General features: G+C 36.8%; 4 protein-coding genes across 11 annotated transcripts; 2 read left to right on the top strand and 2 right to left on the bottom strand.

The window, feature by feature from the left end:
* Positions 1 to 256: 256 nt before the first annotated feature.
* Positions 257 to 6,163, bottom strand: LOC123310690 (muscle M-line assembly protein unc-89). Of its 4 annotated transcripts, none has more exons than XM_044894296.1 (2): positions 5,215 to 6,163; positions 257 to 4,427 (listed from the first exon to the last, which is right to left on the bottom strand). In XM_044894296.1, exons 1-2 carry the CDS (start codon positions 5,981 to 5,983, stop codon positions 628 to 630), a joined length of 4,569 nt encoding a protein of 1,522 aa, XP_044750231.1. In that variant the 5' UTR covers positions 5,984 to 6,163; the 3' UTR covers positions 257 to 627. The 4 variants fall into 4 exon arrangements, with proteins under 4 accessions (XP_044750231.1, XP_044750232.1, XP_044750234.1 ...); XM_044894297.1 differs by lacking the exon at positions 5,215 to 6,163 and adding an exon at positions 5,002 to 5,158; XM_044894299.1 differs by lacking the exon at positions 5,215 to 6,163 and adding an exon at positions 5,002 to 5,117 and having other exon boundaries at positions 257 to 4,441.
* A 289-nt stretch (positions 6,164 to 6,452) lies between these two features.
* On the bottom strand, positions 6,453 to 8,368 carry LOC123310910 (MICOS complex subunit MIC27). 5 transcript variants are annotated; one of them, XM_044894601.1, is made up of 5 exons: positions 8,216 to 8,368; positions 7,408 to 7,698; positions 7,103 to 7,348; positions 6,713 to 6,988; positions 6,453 to 6,560 (listed from the first exon to the last, which is right to left on the bottom strand). In XM_044894601.1, the coding sequence occupies exons 2-4, from the start codon at positions 7,655 to 7,657 to the stop codon at positions 6,744 to 6,746; spliced, it is 741 nt and encodes a 246-aa protein (XP_044750536.1). In that variant the 5' UTR covers positions 7,658 to 7,698; positions 8,216 to 8,368; the 3' UTR covers positions 6,453 to 6,560; positions 6,713 to 6,743. The 5 variants fall into 5 exon arrangements, with proteins under 5 accessions (XP_044750536.1, XP_044750538.1, XP_044750539.1 ...); XM_044894603.1 differs by having other exon boundaries at positions 6,810 to 6,988; XM_044894604.1 differs by having other exon boundaries at positions 6,713 to 6,880.
* A 940-nt stretch (positions 8,369 to 9,308) lies between these two features.
* On the top strand, positions 9,309 to 12,050 carry LOC123310909 (2',5'-phosphodiesterase 12-like). The gene is made up of 6 exons (XM_044894600.1): positions 9,309 to 10,262; positions 10,362 to 10,486; positions 10,663 to 10,825; positions 11,092 to 11,371; positions 11,448 to 11,565; positions 11,621 to 12,050. The coding sequence occupies exons 1-6, from the start codon at positions 9,538 to 9,540 to the stop codon at positions 11,866 to 11,868; spliced, it is 1,659 nt and encodes a 552-aa protein (XP_044750535.1). The 5' UTR covers positions 9,309 to 9,537; the 3' UTR covers positions 11,869 to 12,050.
* Positions 12,051 to 14,491: 2,441 nt separating this feature from the next.
* LOC123310908 (centromere/kinetochore protein zw10 homolog) lies at positions 14,492 to 16,941 on the top strand. The gene has a single exon (XM_044894599.1). It carries the CDS (start codon positions 14,616 to 14,618, stop codon positions 16,719 to 16,721), a length of 2,106 nt encoding a protein of 701 aa, XP_044750534.1. The 5' UTR covers positions 14,492 to 14,615; the 3' UTR covers positions 16,722 to 16,941.
* Positions 16,942 to 19,857: the final 2,916 nt, after the last annotated feature.

The following is a 19,857-nucleotide window of genomic DNA, read 5'->3' as shown; positions in this document are numbered from 1 at the left end:
GTATCAGAAGTTTCACAGATACAAAACTCTTTTTTTATTCAAAAAGGCTCTGAAATGAATTTTGATTCTGATTTCCAGATTATATTTCTTTCTTGCATGAAAAAACTATGCAATTATATGATATTATCAGTCAGCAATAAAGACTCCACAGCTTAAAAGATTTTTGAAACGCTTCTTATGTATCATCAAATGAATCAGATATCCAAAAAGTCCCTTCACATAAAATTTTAAAAATCACGCAGTAATCAAACAGCAATGTTAATTTAAAATTTATTTGAGCAGAGCTGGGATAAAAATCTCATTTATTCCTCAAAAAAGATATCACAGTTCACGGAAATTTTCTTTTACAAATGCAATAACAAATCTACAAAACACTGTTTAGTTGAGATCTCTACAATCAATATATTTTTTAAAACTACAATCTTACAATAACGATAAAAATGAGATTAGTAACAATGATATTCTTAATCAAAATAATCGACATCCATTCTTATATACAAGAGAAAATTTATTTAAAATATAAAATTTGATACATACAATAAAATTTGACGTTTGCAAGTCATTTCTGTACATTTAATTAAGATTAAAATTGATTATCGGAGAATACGTCATAAAGTGAAGGCTCCATCAAGGGGAATGTTCTGGTAGGCTGAAAAAATCGTTGGAAATTTTATCGGATTCGATGGCCGACGGTAAATCGGAACTTTTCTCGTGACTTTTGGGAAGTTCCCTACTTCTGTTCACAGGAGTCGAGGTCTGCTTATAAACGAAATCCGAATGACGTATGTCAGAAAATTCCCGACTCTCGTTGAGCGAACCTGGACTCGCATCCGTTCTCAGCGTACTCGAAGATATTTTTTGAAACATTTGTTTCGACAGGTATTCTTTGATGTCGCTATCGCTCAGATTCTTCATGATCGACGGACTCTTCACGTCTATAGAACTGGAACTAGACGTTAAGGCGAGTGCTTCTTGCGTTTTCCTCAGAGTCGATATAGCCCAGTCCATGCCGATGCTTCTCAACATGGCCTCGATTCTCAACATCTCAACTTTTTCGTCTCCCGACGTATTGGAGGAACCAAAGGAATAATCTGAATTATTTAAACTCTCCTTCGTTTTAGAGGATGAATTTTTCGATTGGCTGATAAGCGGCGACGAGCTACTCCTGCTGACTGCTGTATTGTTCTCTTTGGTCCTTTTAACGTTATTGTCCTGCGTAAGAGGTTTGTTCTCCAACGGCGCGATTTTTTTAGGTGTTGCCACGGTTTCAGCCACTTCAGATCTCCTTTGTTCTTTAGGCGATCTATCTCTCAGAGTACTGTCCAGTTTCATTTGGCTGTCTTGTTCCGGGATTGTTGACAACTCGTGCGGTGCGATAAAATCGGTGAATTTCCGCGCCGCCATGAAACTTTTAGAAGGTGGTGGTTTTTTATGTTTTGCACCTGAAGAATCTACTGCTAGAGCTGGCATTTTGGGTATATCTAGTAGGAGTGGGACGAAATCCATATTTCCTTCCGGGTTTGATTGTTTAGGCGGTGTTACATCGTCACTTCCATCTTTTTTACTAGTTTTTGTTGTTGTTTCAACTTCTTTTCCTCTCTTATCGTTGATAACCGACGGTGTCTCCTTCAGAGCTCTGAAACGCTTAACCAACTCTTCCTCCCCTTTACTATTATCCACACAATCGCTTCTATCGACACCGTTACCGAAATTTTTAACTTCCTCCGGAGTCATACCTCTCAGTTTCTCCGCCAAGCTGAAATTGATGTCGAGCAACTTGGAATCGCCAGAACTGCTGCTGGACATCGAGCTCTGCCCTTTCGTCGAATCTCTAGTCGATTTATTCGGACTCGGGAGATCCATGTACTTCGTCGAACTGTCGTTCGCGACCAGCAACGAGGACGTTTGGAGCATCTTGTTCTTGTCCTGTCGTACCTTATCGATCATGGACGTCAAGTCGGAGATGCGCTGACTGCACTGCTCGGCGATCCTCGCGTATTTGGCCAGAACGTCCGGATACGGCTCGTTGCTGTCCATCTCGCTGGCCACCATCGTCCTGTTTTCGCTGGAAACGCTCAGGAAACTGAAGTTGGGCACGGTCGATCGACTGTTACTCGGTCCGGACTCGGCCGCTCTGCTCGTGCTCAGACCTGTCGTACTCGTGTTCAGCCTGTTACTCTCCAAGTCGATGACGCTCTGGGAAGGCGTGGTCACGGTACTCACCGAGCTGACTCCCAGTTCGTCGATGCTCTGCCTGGACATGGCCAGGACCTTCTGGACCTCGCCCAAGATGTGCAAATCTTCGCGAGGTTTCTTCGTTGTCGGGGGGATTGAGTTCAAATTGAGCTGCTGTGGTTTCTTGCCGATCAGATCGCAGAAGTAGGGGGTTACTCTGGGTTTTTCCGCGGGTTTATTGGGAAGGTGCGGAGGGCTCATGTACGAAGTACTGGACGTCGAAACTTGCGAATTATTCTTCAAGAATTTATCGTGCCAGGACTCGGGTTTACTGCCGTCTTTACTCCGGCAACAATCGTCGTTCAACGCCTTCTTGACCTCGTTGAGTCTCTGATTACTCTTGGTTTCCTTAGGTTTATCGGGCTTCTTCGCACTTGATTTCTCGAGAACTGTCTCGGTTTTATCTTTCTTACCCTCCTTGATCTTCACTTCCGATGATTTCCCGTCTTTGATTTTGATGACAATCTCGCAAAGATCAGCGGATTTTTTGGCGGCGTCCTTGTCGCAATCGCAACTTTTTATCTGGTTACTTTGGGTCTTCGAGGGGTCCCTATCGAGGGAAACCAAGGAATTGGTCGGCGCCGATGGCGAATGGTCCTTTTCCGCCAGTTTCTTGGTCTGGTTCGATCTCGCGCTTTCCGCCGAGCTGCTTCTCTTCACATCGGCGGTCGATCTTTCGCTCGAACTCGAGATCTCCTTGGTCTTCTGTTCCTTGACGACAATCTTCGGACGTTTTTGGGATTTTTGTGTGGGCGATTTCGGCTTTTTGGGAATCCCGGCGACCTGCACCGATTTGGACTCGAATCTCGCGGCGCGTTTCGTCGATTTCGATTTTTTCGCGGCGGGTTCTTCGACGACGGTGTCGCAAGACGAGCTGCTCTGGAGGGAATTGGTCCCTACTTTCACGGAAACGAACTTCTTCTCGCTCTTCCCCTTCCTCGAAGTATCGCTAGATACGGAGGATTCCGACGAATTTCTAACCCTTTTAGAGTCGCCTTTCGCGCTCGTCGAGAATGGCAACGTTTCCGATAACTGCTGAGTCTGTATCTCCTTCAGGATTTCCTCCTTCTGTTTCCTCAGCTTCTCCAGCACCGATTTCAACTGATCCGTCTTGAATTTACTCTCCGACTTCCCCTCGCGTAGCATTGCTTCCACCTCCTCCTCGGTGTACAACTTTTTGGATTTCCTTCCGGACTCCCAAATCCCCAAATTCAAGGATGGACTATTCTCTATTTTTTCTTTGTCGGTGACTGTGGATTTCGACGGATTTTTCACGGGGATCGTTATGGGAGGTGGACGTCTATCCGGGAATAACTTCTCGTAGGTATCGTCCAAGATGCTCTGCTTCTTCTTCTCCTGTTCCCTCAGTCTGTCTTCGGTCATGTGATACTCGGGTTTATCCTCGTTCATTTCGTACAGTCTCTCCAGTTTCTGCAGGACGGGAAGTTTCTTCATCATCTCGTTGTATTCCCGTTGCAGTCTCTCCTTTTCCAGGGCTTTCTGACCACGTATCATCGCTTCCCTGTCTCTCTCTCTCACCTTCTCCAGGAACTCATCGTTGTTTCGTGGTTCCGGAGAGATCACGAGACACTCCCTATCTATCCTTTCCACGTGCGAAGCCACGAATTTCGATTGAGACTGCTTCTTTTGCAAGGACGTTTGTGAAGTGGACCCTGATCTGACAGGACTCTTGACCGATTTCAGGGTAACTTTGGGTTTGGTCGGAATTTCTCTAACCGGTACCCGTTTCTTAGGGGTAAATGAAGGAGCGACCGCTTTGGATCTTGTTCCCCGTTGATTTTCCTTGGTTTTCCTGAACGATTCCTCTTCGTCGGTTGTGTCGAAACATTTTAAATTGTTGATATTCGTCACGGCGGGTTTTCTAGCGGAAGGGATTCGATGTGTTCCACAACGACAAGATGGACTTTGAACTACAGGGGAAGGTTTCGAACACGAACAGGCGTAAATATTTTGTTGAATGGAAGAAAACATGTCTTTCGACCTGGAGTTATTCGAATCTCGTTCACCACAGCCTTTATTCAAATTCATACCTCGTTTTTCATCGTTGGTCAAAGTATCGCATATGTCTGGTTGTATCAATTGATGCGAACTACGTCTTCTTATGCGATCGGAAATTCTGGTGTCCTTCTGTTCTCTGAGCTCCTTCAACAGTTGATCGTCACTGTCAGATACTGTAAAAAATATTCTGATGAAACCTTGAGGGCTGAAAAGTGAAGACCGTAACAAACTTTTCTATTTTCGAAAGAAAAATGAATTGTGCTAGGTTTTTGCTGCTTATGCCTGTGAAATTTTTGTTTTATTCCATACGGTACTCAAGATATTTCACAAAATGTCTGAATGGGCCAGCCCAGTACTTTCGAACATTTCAACTACATAACAGCACAAACCTAAAATAATTCAACTAAAAATCTGAACTATCGAATAAAACACAGAAGAATGGTTGTAAAAATGTTGAAACTGTACAATATACCTTGAGAATAGGAATATATGAAAAACAAATTCAAATTTACCCAAGGCTCCCAACTGTAAACAAATCAAAGTTAAATTACCTAATTCTCACTATAACTTGAATAAAAACTAACCGTATTTCACCATCACCATAATACTTCCAAGTGAATCAAAAGGGAATTCTAATATAGAAACTTTTTTTTGTAAGGACCTATTATGCAACAACATATGTGGTAGCTGAATAAAATTGAAACACAACTTCCTTTCAAAAATGAGATCAACGTTCGAAATACTCACTCTTCTCAAATAAAATTTTGGAATTACTGGTTCCCCTGATGAAAATGGACATTTCTCCCAGCTTTGATAATAATTATGTAAAATTGTAATCATTTCTTTCAGATATTTAATAACATCAAACCTTAAAATAATCATAACCCATATGACAACATTCACTTTTTCCTACTACTACAAAAAAAAAGAAAACAAGGAAATCTTATCTGATTTACTCACATACTAATTTTCCTTCTTCAGCAGGATTTTGCTTATCATTGGCAACTTCTTTACCTGAAGTTAGTGGTAGATTATTTGTTAAACTCTTTGTATTATCCACAACCTCAATAGTATTATCAGGGCGTCTATCTTTAGTAAGAGTCATATCAATATCTTCATAGTCTGAATCTGAATCAGTGACTATTCCTGAAACTTCAGTATTAATGGATAACTTATCAACAGTCTTTCTCTTTATCGATTCTGAAGAATGTTTCAAACCCGATATCATACGAGCTCTCCTATTTTCCATCTGTCTTACAAACTTTCTTTTCAGTATTGGTACTGATGCATTATGTTTGAGTTCATTTTTCTCGTCCTGCATTTTCTTAGCAGCAACTTCAGCTCTTTTCTTTGCCAACTCTTCGTCATTTTTTCTTTTATCCAAAAGCAAGTTTTCTTCATCTTCTAACCGACTAGCTTCCTTATGGCCTGCTCCGATATCTTTCAATGCTTCATGGCACTGATTCTGAAGTTCTAATAGCTTTCTGGCTTGCCATTGTTTTAGTTTTTTCTGGCCTTCTTTCTCAATCTCTTCGATCTGTTTCAATTTTTGTTTTTTCACTCTGTTACGAACGTCCTCTGCTATGTTTTTCGATTGTTGACGAACCTGTGATATTCTGATTAATCTACGCCTATCGAATTCCTTCTTGGAATGATTGGGACTCGCTGTAACCATTCTTCCTTTTTGAATACTAATGGGGTTTCCAGTTACGGTTACATTTATAGACATTTTCAACGAAACTGCTATGTGTTATTGAAAGCCATATTTGACCATCGTCAAAACGTTGGATAGAAAAGAATATCAATACTGCATAAACACTTTAAAATCAATAAACTTCAAATAAACTTAAAATAATAAATGTTTTTAAAATTGTATGCTTTCAATTTTGACGTTTAAATTATTTGAAAACCGTTGAAATAATTGAACCACAGAACTTTAGGAAGACAGCTGACAGCTCTTTGTCGAATGAATATGTTGGTCGCAGTTTTAACTGTGAGGCCCAGTTGATTCTTTCTAAACAGGATTGAACTCTATTCAATCAACGATTTTTTCAACTATCAGTATATATTAACTTTATACACAAATGGGACAAAGACAAAAGTCGAGAGTGGTTTGTCATGCACGATATATGTACCCATGTTTGCTTCACATATTTCGAATCACCCAGAATTGAATTGACTTCAATTAAAAACAACAATTGGCAACTAAAAATTTATTTTACATCTCTGATCATTACACTCATATTCTACAAATTAATTCGCGGCATCTCCAGCTTCAGAAATAGTTAACTGTTTCGGCTCGATAGCTGTAAATTTAAATGTTGTTTTGTTATTCAACAATAACTTGAAAGTTTAGACAATGATGAGAATATAAATATATTATATTGTTGGGAACAACAGGATATTTTTTAATCGGCTAGTCAATAACTTAGGTATCATGGGATATAATATAACAAACCTTGGTATGATGGACAGGTATAACTGGAATGTTAAAGGTAAGGACAAGGATCCTCGATTTCCATCGAATCAAAATTATCAAAGCAATGACATACTACCTCTTCATCTGATTCATCTTCTTTTCCTAAATCTGCCCTTGTGGTACATTTATTATCAGAATCTGCCTTATCTAGAAAAAGTGATGAAACATTTTTAGAGACATAACTCCAAGTATCTGAAACTGAAGAAGGAAGCTCTGGAAGAGAAGGAAGCTCGATGGGTGGGTCCCCCTTTTTAACTGTAAGAAGATCCGACAGTTACTCATAGCTGGCTTTCATGAATTATTTAAAAGAAATCAGAGCAAATCAATAGTCATTTCATGAAACTTTAGAGAACAAAATTTTAAATTCACCTCCATATGCAAAGTTATAAGCTATTGTAGCATATTTTTTTCCTTCTCTCATGCCAATTTGACTGTACTCAGAAGTTTGTTTAGGGTAACATATAGCTGTCATAACTGTTGCTCCAGCAGCTGTATATAAGGTTCTTTTGAAAAATCCCTTTCTCAGACTCAGAATTAATCCGGTAAGACCCCCAATTGCTATTGCTCCTACTTTAGGAACAGTATTATTTTCTTGTCTCAAGTATGTTAAAGCACCTGAAGCAAAAAATATATAATATGAATGACATAATGGATTTGATTTTGGAGTACTATACCATCTGCTTTGTCGACTCCATCTTTTATATAGTCTTCGGCTACATTCTCATAAGCTTTCGCTTCATGGACGACAGTATCAATTAACTGTCTCAAACTCGATACCTTTGCTTGTAAAAAGTTTCCAAACCAAGTTGGCCTTTCTTCAATACATTGAGGAACGGGTATGTCAGGACTATAAATGGGTAGTTCACTTGGCTTGCATATTAATCCTTTTTTCGATGTATCTGAATTTCCATCAGAAGTTATCATAGCTGCAGAGGCGATAGAACTTATCCTTTGGACCTAAAAAGCTAATAAACGACAGACTTATCATAACACTATTAATGAACATTGCGAAGTGTGCTTGAGTCATATTATAGTATAGCGAATTGAGTACTTTTATAGATGTACTGAAATTACATACTTAAAAATCGTATTGAATGTTATTTTTGTTATAACCTACAAAAAAACTACTGTCAGTACCATAGAGAAAGGTCTTGTCTCTGGTCAGTACTGTCACTGTCTGTCATTTCCATTTGAAAGCAATTGTTGCCAACTACCAGATTGAAGTAGGTTTTCTTTTTCTTTTTTTTAAGTGCAGTAGTTACATATGACATTTCAAGATTACCAAACATCTGGGAACCCCCAAGTACTACGATTTCAAGATCACTTTCACGTTGAATTTTGTAGGTGATTTAGCGGCCTCTTACTTCCCCTTCCTTAAAAATAATCCTCTTTTCATAGGGAAACCACAATACTAGCTGATTTTTGACGCATTGGAGCGCTACAACTTACATTTCTAAAAAAAACTTATAGCTGAATACTCACTTAGAAACCAGGTACGCCTAGAATATTTAGCAGTAAAAATTCACGGAAATTTTTGAAATAAATTCAAATAATCATGACATGGTATGAAATGAGATAAAGACGTTAATGAATGTAGATTTGTCATTCTTGACTGCAGTCAACTACGAACATAATTATTTGAGCTTTCATTGGTTGTGAATTTTTTTGAAACTTTCCGATTATGCTGGCTCTTCGCTGAATTTATTAAATTTCCTTTCGAATATTTCGATGTGATGTCATTTTCTACTCAATATCACAAGTAATGAAGTCTTAAAGACTGGGATTGGGGTAAAGTCAGGGAAGGATTATTTTATTTTCATAAGAAATAGAATATCTTCAAGGTTTTGAGTGGAATATCAAGAACAAGAAGATTTAGGGAAATGATTCCGGTGACAGCTAGGCCTTCTTGGTTTTTGTTTTATAGGAGGACACAATGGGGGTTTACCACAGCAGGGAGGTTTACATTTTTCTCTCGCTCTTCGAATTTCGTCAGGGATTAGAAGTTCGTCGAAAAACTAAAAAGTAAAATGATAGATTTATGTGAAGAATAATGTCATAACCTCACAGATATCCAGGCGACGCCGAAACTAGCAAGGAAACCTGGCTCAAAATCCGGAAGTTCCTCCCTACATGGACATTTTTCGTCATCATGGCCGAAGTATTCGCCAATTTTGTCATAGAAAAACGATGTCATATCAACGTTTTTACTTCATTTGATCTCCATATCTATCTCAAAAGAGCGAAATTAATTTTTTTGGCGGAAAATGAATTTTGACGACGTTTTGTCACATTCAGCTCATTGCATGCGTTCCATACATAGAGAAAGGAAAAGAGTTCTCTTGTCTCTGGTTCCATATGTCTATTTATCTTCCATAGAATAACAAAGAATGGCGCGAGCCGGATAACCACAGAACACACAATTTACGCTAACCAGCACAGAATCAGGAGAGAAGAAAGGTTGAAAACATTCACGAAATTGTTAATTTTTTTTTCCATAATTGTTGAGATATCACTAGTGGGAAATGAAAGATTTTCAGCAATCATTATTTTCATTTCATCGTGTTCAGAATGATTGAAAATCAGGAAAATTTGTCAATTGCAGAAAATATGCGGTATGCTGTAGTTTATTATAGCAGTAACTTCCAGAATATCTGTTATCTACATATTGCACATGTTAGATTATTGTTGAATTGTCTTTTTTTACGAGCACATATATAATAACCCTACCGTTGCAATTCCAAATGTGTTGACTATATAATAACAAAAATTGTAAAGAATAAATTCTCTCGAGCGTCAATTGAAAGATGGAAAAAATAATTCATTTGAGATACAACTCAACGGATAAAAAATTTCAACTGTCTATCCCTTTGAAATTAAATTTCCAAAACGTAGAAATAGACGAAGATATAGAAACTGAATGTTCTGCATCGGAAACCATAGGTTTACTGCTTGAACGGACGAAAGACGAAATAAAAAATAAAATCCACCATAAATCGAAAGAGATCGGAAGTGAAGTCAAGATAGAAAATGACGATATCGAAATATATCTGAGGCGTAAGAGGAAAGAAGGATATAAGATAATTCCTGATTATGTGAAAATATTGTCGATGATGTCGCAAGATCATTCGACAAGTCGATTGACGATTTTCGACCAAGAATTCGGGGTCTGTGTGAATGCGCCGAAAATCATGCATTTATCCATTCCTCCCGTCTTATACGCACCTTACTCTATCCGATACGCAAGAATAGGTGGTTTGAACATCAAAGCTCCTCTTTGTAAGTTCAAATGGTACAGATCGAAGGATAAAATTGATTGGGAGGAAGTTGGGGAGGGAGTTTCGTACCCGATCAAGTTGGACGATATTGGGTACTTTTTGAAGATGAAATGTTTTCCCTTCTCTTCTAAGGGAATCGAGGGATCTCCTGCTGAGGTTGTTTCGGAAGGGGTTGTTGTGGAGCTCACCAAAATACCACAATGTCCGTTTCATTTCAGACATACACATACAAAGATCACACTCTCTGGGCAGAGGTGAGGATCTATTTAAATGTGTGAAATTAGCATCTCTAAATGTTAAGAGTTGATCTAAATCTTCAGAATGTATTAACCTGAAAATTTCTGATATTTTAGTTATAGAGTGGTATCCTATAATGCCTTATCTAGCCTTTACAATCGGGAAGAAGATTTTTCGTATTGTCCTGACGAATTCATGGTGATGAATTACCGGAAACAACTGATTCTGAGAGAAATCCTTGGTAAGATAAACAGGGTATTAATGAATACTTGCGATGTGATTTTTTTGTCAAAAAATAATGTAGGCAGATGGCACCTGCAAACCAATTTTAATATTTTTCTTATAATTCAGAAAATATTCATTCACACCGTGCATATGCTGTGCGAAGTGATTGAAAGTAATGTTGGTCGATTTCAGGTTACAATGCTGATATTGTTTGTCTGCAGGAGATTGACCTGTTCGAATACCAGGAATTTTTTCAGCAAGAATTGGAAAATGAAGGATATTTGACAAAATTTTATCGAAAAGGATTCTATTTAGGTGACGGTTTGATGTGTGCTGTACGGAAGTCCCGTTTCAAGTGAGTCTGAAGAATATACTGATCACAGAAAAGGCAGTGGGCCGGGGATGACCGCAATGAAACGTTTGCCAACCTTGTAAATATTCGACTGAACGCTTGCAGTGGAAACGTATTTTTTTTAATTATATTTGTGCCTTTTATAATCCTTATAGTCGCCCGCTTTTAAACACAAGTGATATGGATGAAGAATGATAAGAATTTATCTGAAAAATTACACATTTCCTAAGTGCTGTCGACGTATATAGACGAAACTTTGCGTTTTTCAGGTTAAAAGCCTACGAACAGATCGTTTTTTGTAACGCGATAAGGTCCAAAGAGATCTTCCAGAACCTCTACGATATACTGAAAACCGACAAAAAGCTGTTCAAAAGGTTTTCCCTCCAATCTACATCTCTGCAGGTTTTCGAGATAAAATGCAAGGATAAGAGGATTTTACTGATTGGCAACACACAAATGTCACACCGCCCTGACAATGACGATACTAGATTGATTCATGCCTACATGACGATCCGTTATTTAAACTCTCTGAAGCAAAGACTACTGAATGTAAGAAACCATGATTTCTGTGAATTGTGGAGGTAATAAACCTACACAATCTTTAATCACCCTCTTGTACTTTCAGATGAACGAGACCTTCAAAGTGAATATTGTACTTTGTGGAGATTTTAATTCTCTACCGAATTCGGCAGTTTACAAATTTATATGTGATGGCAAAGTTGAACCTGAGGACTATCTGAAAGGTGAGTACCATTGACATTGGTAGCGATACAATTTGGGCTTAAACTTTTTTTATAGTTGGAGATCGACTTTTAAATTTGCAACACAACATGAGGTTTGTGAGTGCATGCGGTTCACCGAAGTATACGGTTTACACCCCTAGTTTCAAAAACTGCATAGACTATGTGTTTATTGAGGAAGATACTGAGGTAGAGCAGGTTGTACCTTTTTTGGAGGAAGAGGTTGAGAAACATGAGGGTTTACCGAATGATTTGTATCCCTCTGATCATCTAGCATTAGTGGTAGATATCAAGTTCAAAGATTGAAGCTTTGAAATTTTTTACGCGACTAGTGTATGTGATTGATGAGAAATTGAAATACGAGAATGTATTGATTAAGTTTTTATGTATTGATGTGGGATAGAAATGATTTCGACATAATATTTGTATCTCACGACAAAAATTATATTTTACTTATAGGTATGTAATTCATTAGATGTTTTTTATTATTTCAGCTCTTTATCAATCTGAACTTTATTATTTGTTTTTGTTAAGTCGAGGATGATCCTTTTCTTATTCCTCATCATCTACCAAAGAGTAAGAACCACTCTTTTCTTATACAGTGGAAGCATAGAGATTTATCCATGATCTATCAGTGTCACCATAGAGAACTGATAATCTGTGCTTCTCACAGAGCCACCAATTTGAATTATTCAATTTGACGAATTATTTTACAGTTCCCAACAGAAAATTTGATAATGACGATCGGATATATTGAGGTTTGATATATATTCGTAAAATTTCTTCTGAATATAAGTGAAAATTTGCACTTTAAGTTCTTTTCTGGAAACAAATCTGTGTGAATTCACGTAATAAAACGAAATCACTTCTGTGATCCAATTTTTTTTGTGTCAGAAGTTTACATGAGAAAAATTTCAAGAATTCCTTATATTCCTGTCAAAATAATGAATTCAATCAAAATTCAAAATAATATCAGTGAGCACAAAACCTTCACTTAATCCAAAATGTTAATAAGTGATTCATACTCGGACAAAACATCTAGTACCTTGCCCATTCTCATTAGCTTTAGTTCACACCTAAAAACTAAAAAAATAAAGAAAATTCGCGATTTTCTTCGACATCATCCCAATTGCCAAAAATACATGAAGAAAGGTCCTAATTTCGTTGCTGATGGTAAAAACGAATTCAGATTGTACTATGTCGATTCTTCATTGTACACTGATGAAATAACCTTGAAGAGGCTCAATGTCGAGAAAGAGGAAATCATTTTAGGAAGCACAAGTGAAGATTCCTTGGAGCCTTCCCATGTTATAATGAGAGGAACAGAAAAGCCTTCGTGCGATGGTGAAAACATAGTTTCGATACTCAAATCCTCCCAAAGTATGGAGAAAGTTGATAAAGGAACCATTTGCACTCAAGACTCATACGTAGATTTGAGGTGTTACACCAGCGTATCAGAGTCCCCAGGGGTTTTGACCAAGGTTAGCAAATCATTCCAAATTGGTCCAGATCTACGCTTCAATGTTGTCTATGTCAATACAGATATCCAATATAATTCATTGAGTTATAACACTGCTGATAAGTGCGTTCAAACTGAGGGAATAAGTTTTGGATGTATTTTCTCTCAGAGTTCAGAAGCCTTGCCGGATTGTTCTGTAGATTCTAGTGCCAAATATCAAATCAGATGCAGCCCATCCTTCATACTGGGTAATCAAGGTAAAGGTGACAGACCAGAGAAAAGAAAACTGTCCACATTCAAAGACTTTTATTCAAAAATGGAAGAGAAAAAGGCAGTATGTAAATTCACAGACGAGTCTGAATTCAACATAGAATCGAGAACAACAAGTGTTAAATTCTCAATTAAAAAGAGTCCATCTTTCGTTGCCAATTACATTTTGGAAATTCTCAATAAAAGAGGATCTAACAGAGATATCTTGACATCTGAAATTTATGAGCAAAGTATAGTCAATATTATCAAATATGACGATTTGAGAAAACGCATCAGCATGAAAAGAGTTTACGAGATGGAAACTAAAAATGAAATTGCCAACTGCTCGGACGTCGTGAAATACGATTACAAAGTATCGAAATATGATAAAAAATCCCCTCAAAAAGATGAAGTGAAAAAAAATAAACATGAACATCACGCACATCGAAAAAAGGGAGATAGAAATAAAAATACCAACAAAAACGCTAAAAACTGCAATAAGATCGATAAACAGCGTAGATATCCGAATACAGGAAGATCTAATAGCTATAAAGTTGAGTGCCTATTCAAATGTGCCAACATGGACTTCTTTTTGAAAAAAAGTCATTACGCCATCCTCAAGAAGTATCATAAGAAAGTTAAGGAAAGAAAACAGAGACGTGATAACCATCGAAATCATCATGGTAATAAGCACTCGAAAGGTGAAAAGAAACATGTGGAAAACAAAATGAATAAAAATCCTGATCACAACAAACACAAACACCACGAACAAAATAAAACATTGATTGAGAATAAGGGTCGTGAAATACCTCATTTCAAAATAAACCCTACCGGAGATTCTATAACTAGAACAACAATATCTGGTTTTCTACAGACTTATAAACCCTGGCACTGGCAAGATAATTCAAAATTAAGCGTCTGTATTGATGAAGAATGTTTTACTGAAGATTATTTGGAAGAAGAAAATACTTTTGTCAATAACACTCCCTACCAAAGGAAAATTTCCAAGATAAAGAAATATTTTGATTTGTAATAGCAAATTACATAATGTTAATGTGGTTTTTCAAAGGTTTTATTTATCAATGCCGAATTTTTAGTGACTGCGGAAAACTTCCACCAGGAAAATTTAATCATAGAGCAAAAAGTTACAATCTGATTCTATGATCTCTTTCATAACCATAGCCATAGAGAAAGGGAAAGTCTCTTGTCTCTGACCATAGCTTGTCAACTTGACAATAACCTATAATTTATCTTTGTTGTGTTGTCGTTTTTCTGTGCCGTTTGAGGAAATATCTTTGAATTTCTTTCCTCTTATAGAAAATTAGTGCGATATAAGGAATTAAAGATGAATTATATCAGTAACTTACTCCATATAAAAGAAATATACGATTTAGACGATCTCAATAATGAAGTACCAAAATTAAACGAATCGCTAGATATGTGTATGGAGGAAATTTCATCCACCTTGGAAAATGTGCAGGAAGAAATGAACCAAACGTGTGAACGAAGTAAATCTCATATAAATAACGTGAAAGAAATAGAAACAGAACTTAGTTCGTTAGAACAGTCACTCGGTGATATTCTTCTTGAAGAGTTGAAATCAGCAGAAGAAAGTTTCAATGGTTTAGTTGAGGAAGTAGATGAAATTACTACATCAATTTCTCTTGTACATGTTGTGTGCGAAATTCATGAGAGATTGGAGATGCTCCAAGACTTTTGCAAGAATCCTACTGACTATATGAGTATAGTTGAATTGATCAATGTTCTTAATATGTTGATTGAAACTCTGCCGCATTCACCCATAATACCTTTTGTTGCAAGTCTAAGAGAGATGGTGAATAAAGAAAAGAAAAACGCTAATGCTGTGCTTAAAGCAGAATTCCTTAAAAGTTGTACATTTGTCAAAGAAAAAAACATCAACAAGATGAAAGTACCAGGGAAAAATCTGAAAATATTACACTCTATTGTACCAGCCATTTATAAAAATGAAAGTACACGTGAACTAGTTACAACATTACCAAACTTAATTTGGGAAAACTTATTTTTACCATTGATAACATGTCAGTGCGAAGTAACTGAGGTTCAAACTGATGATTTTTCAGCTATACAAGTGACAATAAAAAATGATAAGGAAAGGAATCCGCACGAAAAGGTATACCAAAATGTATCAACTATGATGGACTATTTAGATAAATTTTTGGATTGCATAATTGAAGATGATCTGAAATTGTTGAATTTCATTGGAGCTTTTTTGAAAGAGCGACTGTCCAAAGCGATTCTGAAAGAATGTGTTACTAAGGAAATTCCAAGAGATTGGAAAGATCTTCCACAGTTCAAAGAGAATTTGATGAAATCTACCCAAATATTCGAAGATAAATTGAAGAGTCATGGCTTCCTTGATAGGCATTGGGAGTGGGTAGATAATATAGAAGAAATTTATGCGCAGACCAAATGTCAATATTTCACCGACAAATCTAAACAACTCATGAGGAAAGATTTGCATAACATGATAGAGGTTGGCACTGCTTACGATTCAAGTAAAGCGTTAATGGAAACTGATGAAATTTTACACTGTTCAATTTCATCGTATATTCCGGAGTTGATAAAACTAGGACATGAATTGATAGACGAAATTTGTGAGGGTCCTGAGGGAAACTGTGAGATTTTGTTTTCGACTTACAAGGGTATCTTCTTCAATTATGGTGATTTCGTAGCCAGCCATCATCAGAAACTTCTCGAAACCATTCCTCAACAAGTCGCATTATTCTATAACAATTGCATGTATTTGCATAAACAACTTCAGAAGTGGGATCAAATGTTTGAAACCAACAATGTTTTGACGAGTTATTGCGATGACTCTTCCAAAGGATTCTATCAAGTTGAAGAAGTGGGAAGGATGTTTTTCGATAGTTTTGTTCGGGAACAGAAAGAACAAATTGAAATTATCCTGAAAGGGACCAACCTTCACAACAAAAAAACCCTAGAAACCCTGGAGGACAACACTGAAAAATTAATTAGGCAGTGTTTGAGACAGCAGGAACTGTTGAAAACTGTCTGGAGCAAAGTTTTATCCTATCCGGTCTACAACCAAACTATCGGGGATATATTGAACACTATGTGTAACTTTTTGATAAACTCTTTGGTAGTTCTTGAGGATATTGGAGCAGTGGTTGCAGAAAATTTAATAGAGTTATTCAAGATTGTTCTCAACCGAGGAGTTAAATTATTCAGTGACTCTAATGAAGTGTTTCTGTATGTATCACTGTGGCACAAATTCAATGAACTGATTTTTGTTCTTGGAGCGTCTTTATTGGATATAAGTGACAGATGGGCTGACGGTAAAGGTCCTCTTGCCTTACATTTCACCCCTTACGAATTGAAGCAATTAATAAGGGCTCTATTCCAAAACAGTGATAGGAGAGCTGCAGTTTTATCCAGGATACATGAATGAGTGAGCTTCTTTGTGAGGCTCAAGTGATTAGTGAATTCCATTTGTTTTTAGGGTATAATATGTTAATCTTTGTCTACTTTGAAAGGTTATGGAAGTTATCTGTGATTTATATATTATGTAGCCAATCATGACTACAAATTTATATTTTAAAATATTTTTTAAAAATTTTTATTGTTGGGATAGATTCGCTGAATTTTTCCTATTAAATTATTATTGCGGAGTTTTTTCCTTGGGAGTTGTGTCTTTTAACCTAATTTATCTCAAGGAGGGTACCATAGTACCATCCATAATCTTAATCTCACCCCAAATGAAAGTTTCTAGTTCCTCCATAGTGTTAAACTCTCGAAAAAGATGGGGTCAGTTAAAAATTCGTCAAGACCGAACCGTTGTGCCGAGATTAATGAAATTCTCAGATTTATTACTAGAAGAGTTGCTCTTTCAGAATATGTATCACATTTAGATCTACGATGATTTTCCTAGAAGATAGGCGACTCGAAAATTGACCTTCGAAAAATTCCCAAAAAGTTAAAAGTTCAGTTAAATCTGAATATTATTTCCCACTTCTAATAAGAAAAAGTTTCAAAATTGCTTTCTTTCAGACATATATAGCTTATATTGCAATAAATTTGAAGTAAACCTACTTTAGATCAGCAAACACATTACAGAATTTCAAATATAAAATTATGCCCCCCTCCCACCGAAATCACACGTGGAACCGCCACTGATTATCTTAGACTCAATCAGAGAAAATGAGATGAAATTGAACCATGTGCCCCATTACACGTTATTAGTACACGTGTGTCTTCCAATCGATAGACGTATGTTCATCTGCATTATTCGTACAACCATTGAGTTCAATATACTCATGTGGTACAACAAAGAATAATCAAATCGTGCATAAGATGTAGGTAGTTGTTTGTTTGACGAGGCTGAATGATATAAATCGGCATTGTTTTCATGTTTCCGAACGTGCTGAATCGATTAGAATCAAGAACCTCAGCCTAGCTCGCCAAAATGTTCTTTTTTCTGATGTACACTGCTCAGTTGAGTTAAAGTGGGTATAATTTAAGTGAAGGCAATAATATACAGGGTGTTTCTCACTGTATTTCCAGCATTCAATACAAAATGAATTCATATTATAATCAATCAGGTCTAGTTGAATATGAGCCTTCGTTTTAAAATTTCTAGAAACTGAAATGGGACATGCAAGCCAATTAAGGTTTATAAAATGATGTATTAAATTTAGATGTCTACATAATGTTAAAACCTGCTTGAAATGGCAAGCTAGATTGCTTTATTCTAGAGCTCTACTAACTACTCTACTTTACTTATAGTAAGGTTAGACAAAATTGATTTTGAAAGTTTCGATCAAAAACACTGTCTCAAGAAATATCTGTGGATTAAATCAAGGAATACTATCGTAGGGTATAATGGAATAGCTCGTTGCTGTGTACAGTCCGCAGACTGCCATTATCCTATCAAGAATATAATACCCACACGTGTTTGATAGACTAGGTTTTTCTTTCTCATCTCCTACGCGTTCCTCAATTATAATTATGCCTTTTGAGTTAAAATTTTACCTATACAAGCGGTTGTGCACGTGCCATCTCATTTGCCACGTTTGTCCTTGCTCTTAATTCCGATGCGGTGATATCAGATCCTCAATTTTTTCGAATTAATGAAGAAGACGGAGTCAATTTCTCGTCCAAATCGTTTTGAGTCCAGTGAACGACGTATAAGGAAGTGTTTGAGGTTTGATTGCTGTTCACTTACTTCATTTTCGTTGTATATGCGATGTACCCATATGTACAGAGTGAGCCATTGAAAACTGCCAACCTACAGAACCGAATTTTACAATAAAAACGTTCGGACAGGTCGATTTTTCATTCTAAGGAAAAAACTTCTGAGATTTCTAAATTTTACAGATACCTATTTCCTGCTCAATACCTGCTAATAACGAGATTGATAAAATATCGATAGACGTAAATTAGGTCGAATAATTATTAATCACTCGTCAACTGGGAGGTGGTAACTGAACACCCTCGTTTGGGGATGGCAAAGTAGGCCGAGTTTGTCAAATTATTCTCGGAAAACTGATTATTCTTTCAAACACCGTTTAATTGATTAGCGAACCTACTTTTTTAAGTAGAACGTGTTGGATACACACTGCCGGATGAAATGCGCCATCAATTTCAGGGAAAATATAACTTTGAATCATGTTTATACCGATATTGGAATAACAACACTATTGCATAATTAATTGAGTGAAGAATTGAAGGAGCCTTTTGAAGGGATGATTTTCCAAGTTCCCCATTTAAATTCACACTTATTTTCCTCAACAATCTCATCGTTTCTCACATAGTTCAGTCCTATCGAGGAAATCAACGACTTAAAATGGTATCATGTGAAAATTTCAAGATTTTCCTTCCTCTCGAAAAAGTTGTGTTGTTTTCCAGTTCTACAATCTTTTTGTTTATCGAACTGAATGAACATTCCCAAAATGCGAAGCATTCAGGCCTCTCAGAATTTCCGTAACCATGAATTCAAATCGTGCGAAACTTTCTCGATCTATATTGATGTTGATCTATAACTTGTCTAATTCCGTTCAGCTATTCTAATTTGGTGACATGATTCTTTCATTGTTCCTATAAGCTTGCTTCAACAACGATATACCGATTAACTAGGTCAGCATTGAAAGAGATCCACTTCAAAAGCGAAATCTCTCATCTAGCTAGAATTTTTCGTGTAAAAATTTTGACGAATTTCATACTTCGTTTCTTGACTTATCTATTCGGGTTATTTTCCTCATATTATTCATCAAGTTGGGTTTAGATTCAAAGGACGGATTCTCTAGTCGTCTGGTGAAAGTAGATCTGGATCTTGACCTGAATATTTCGATGAAAAGCACGGTGAATTGAGCGGAAAATGCTAATTAGAGAATATCCTTCGGTGTAAGTACGTATTACTGAAAATATATCAAACTTTAACGTTCCACACTAAGTGGCTATATTTCTTTTTTGTTCGTTTTTCGTTTATGCTTTGTTGTACTAAATGAATACCAGAGTTGATGACTGATATATTTTCTAAGTTTTTCAATAACGAATATTTGCAGGTGAAGAAAATGACACAGGTCAGC

This window comes from Coccinella septempunctata, chromosome 4 (genome assembly GCF_907165205.1).
Source record: "Coccinella septempunctata chromosome 4, icCocSept1.1, whole genome shotgun sequence".
In the NCBI taxonomy this organism is placed as follows: Eukaryota; Metazoa; Arthropoda; class Insecta; order Coleoptera; family Coccinellidae; genus Coccinella; species Coccinella septempunctata.
This window is presented reverse-complemented; position numbering and strand designations above follow the sequence as displayed.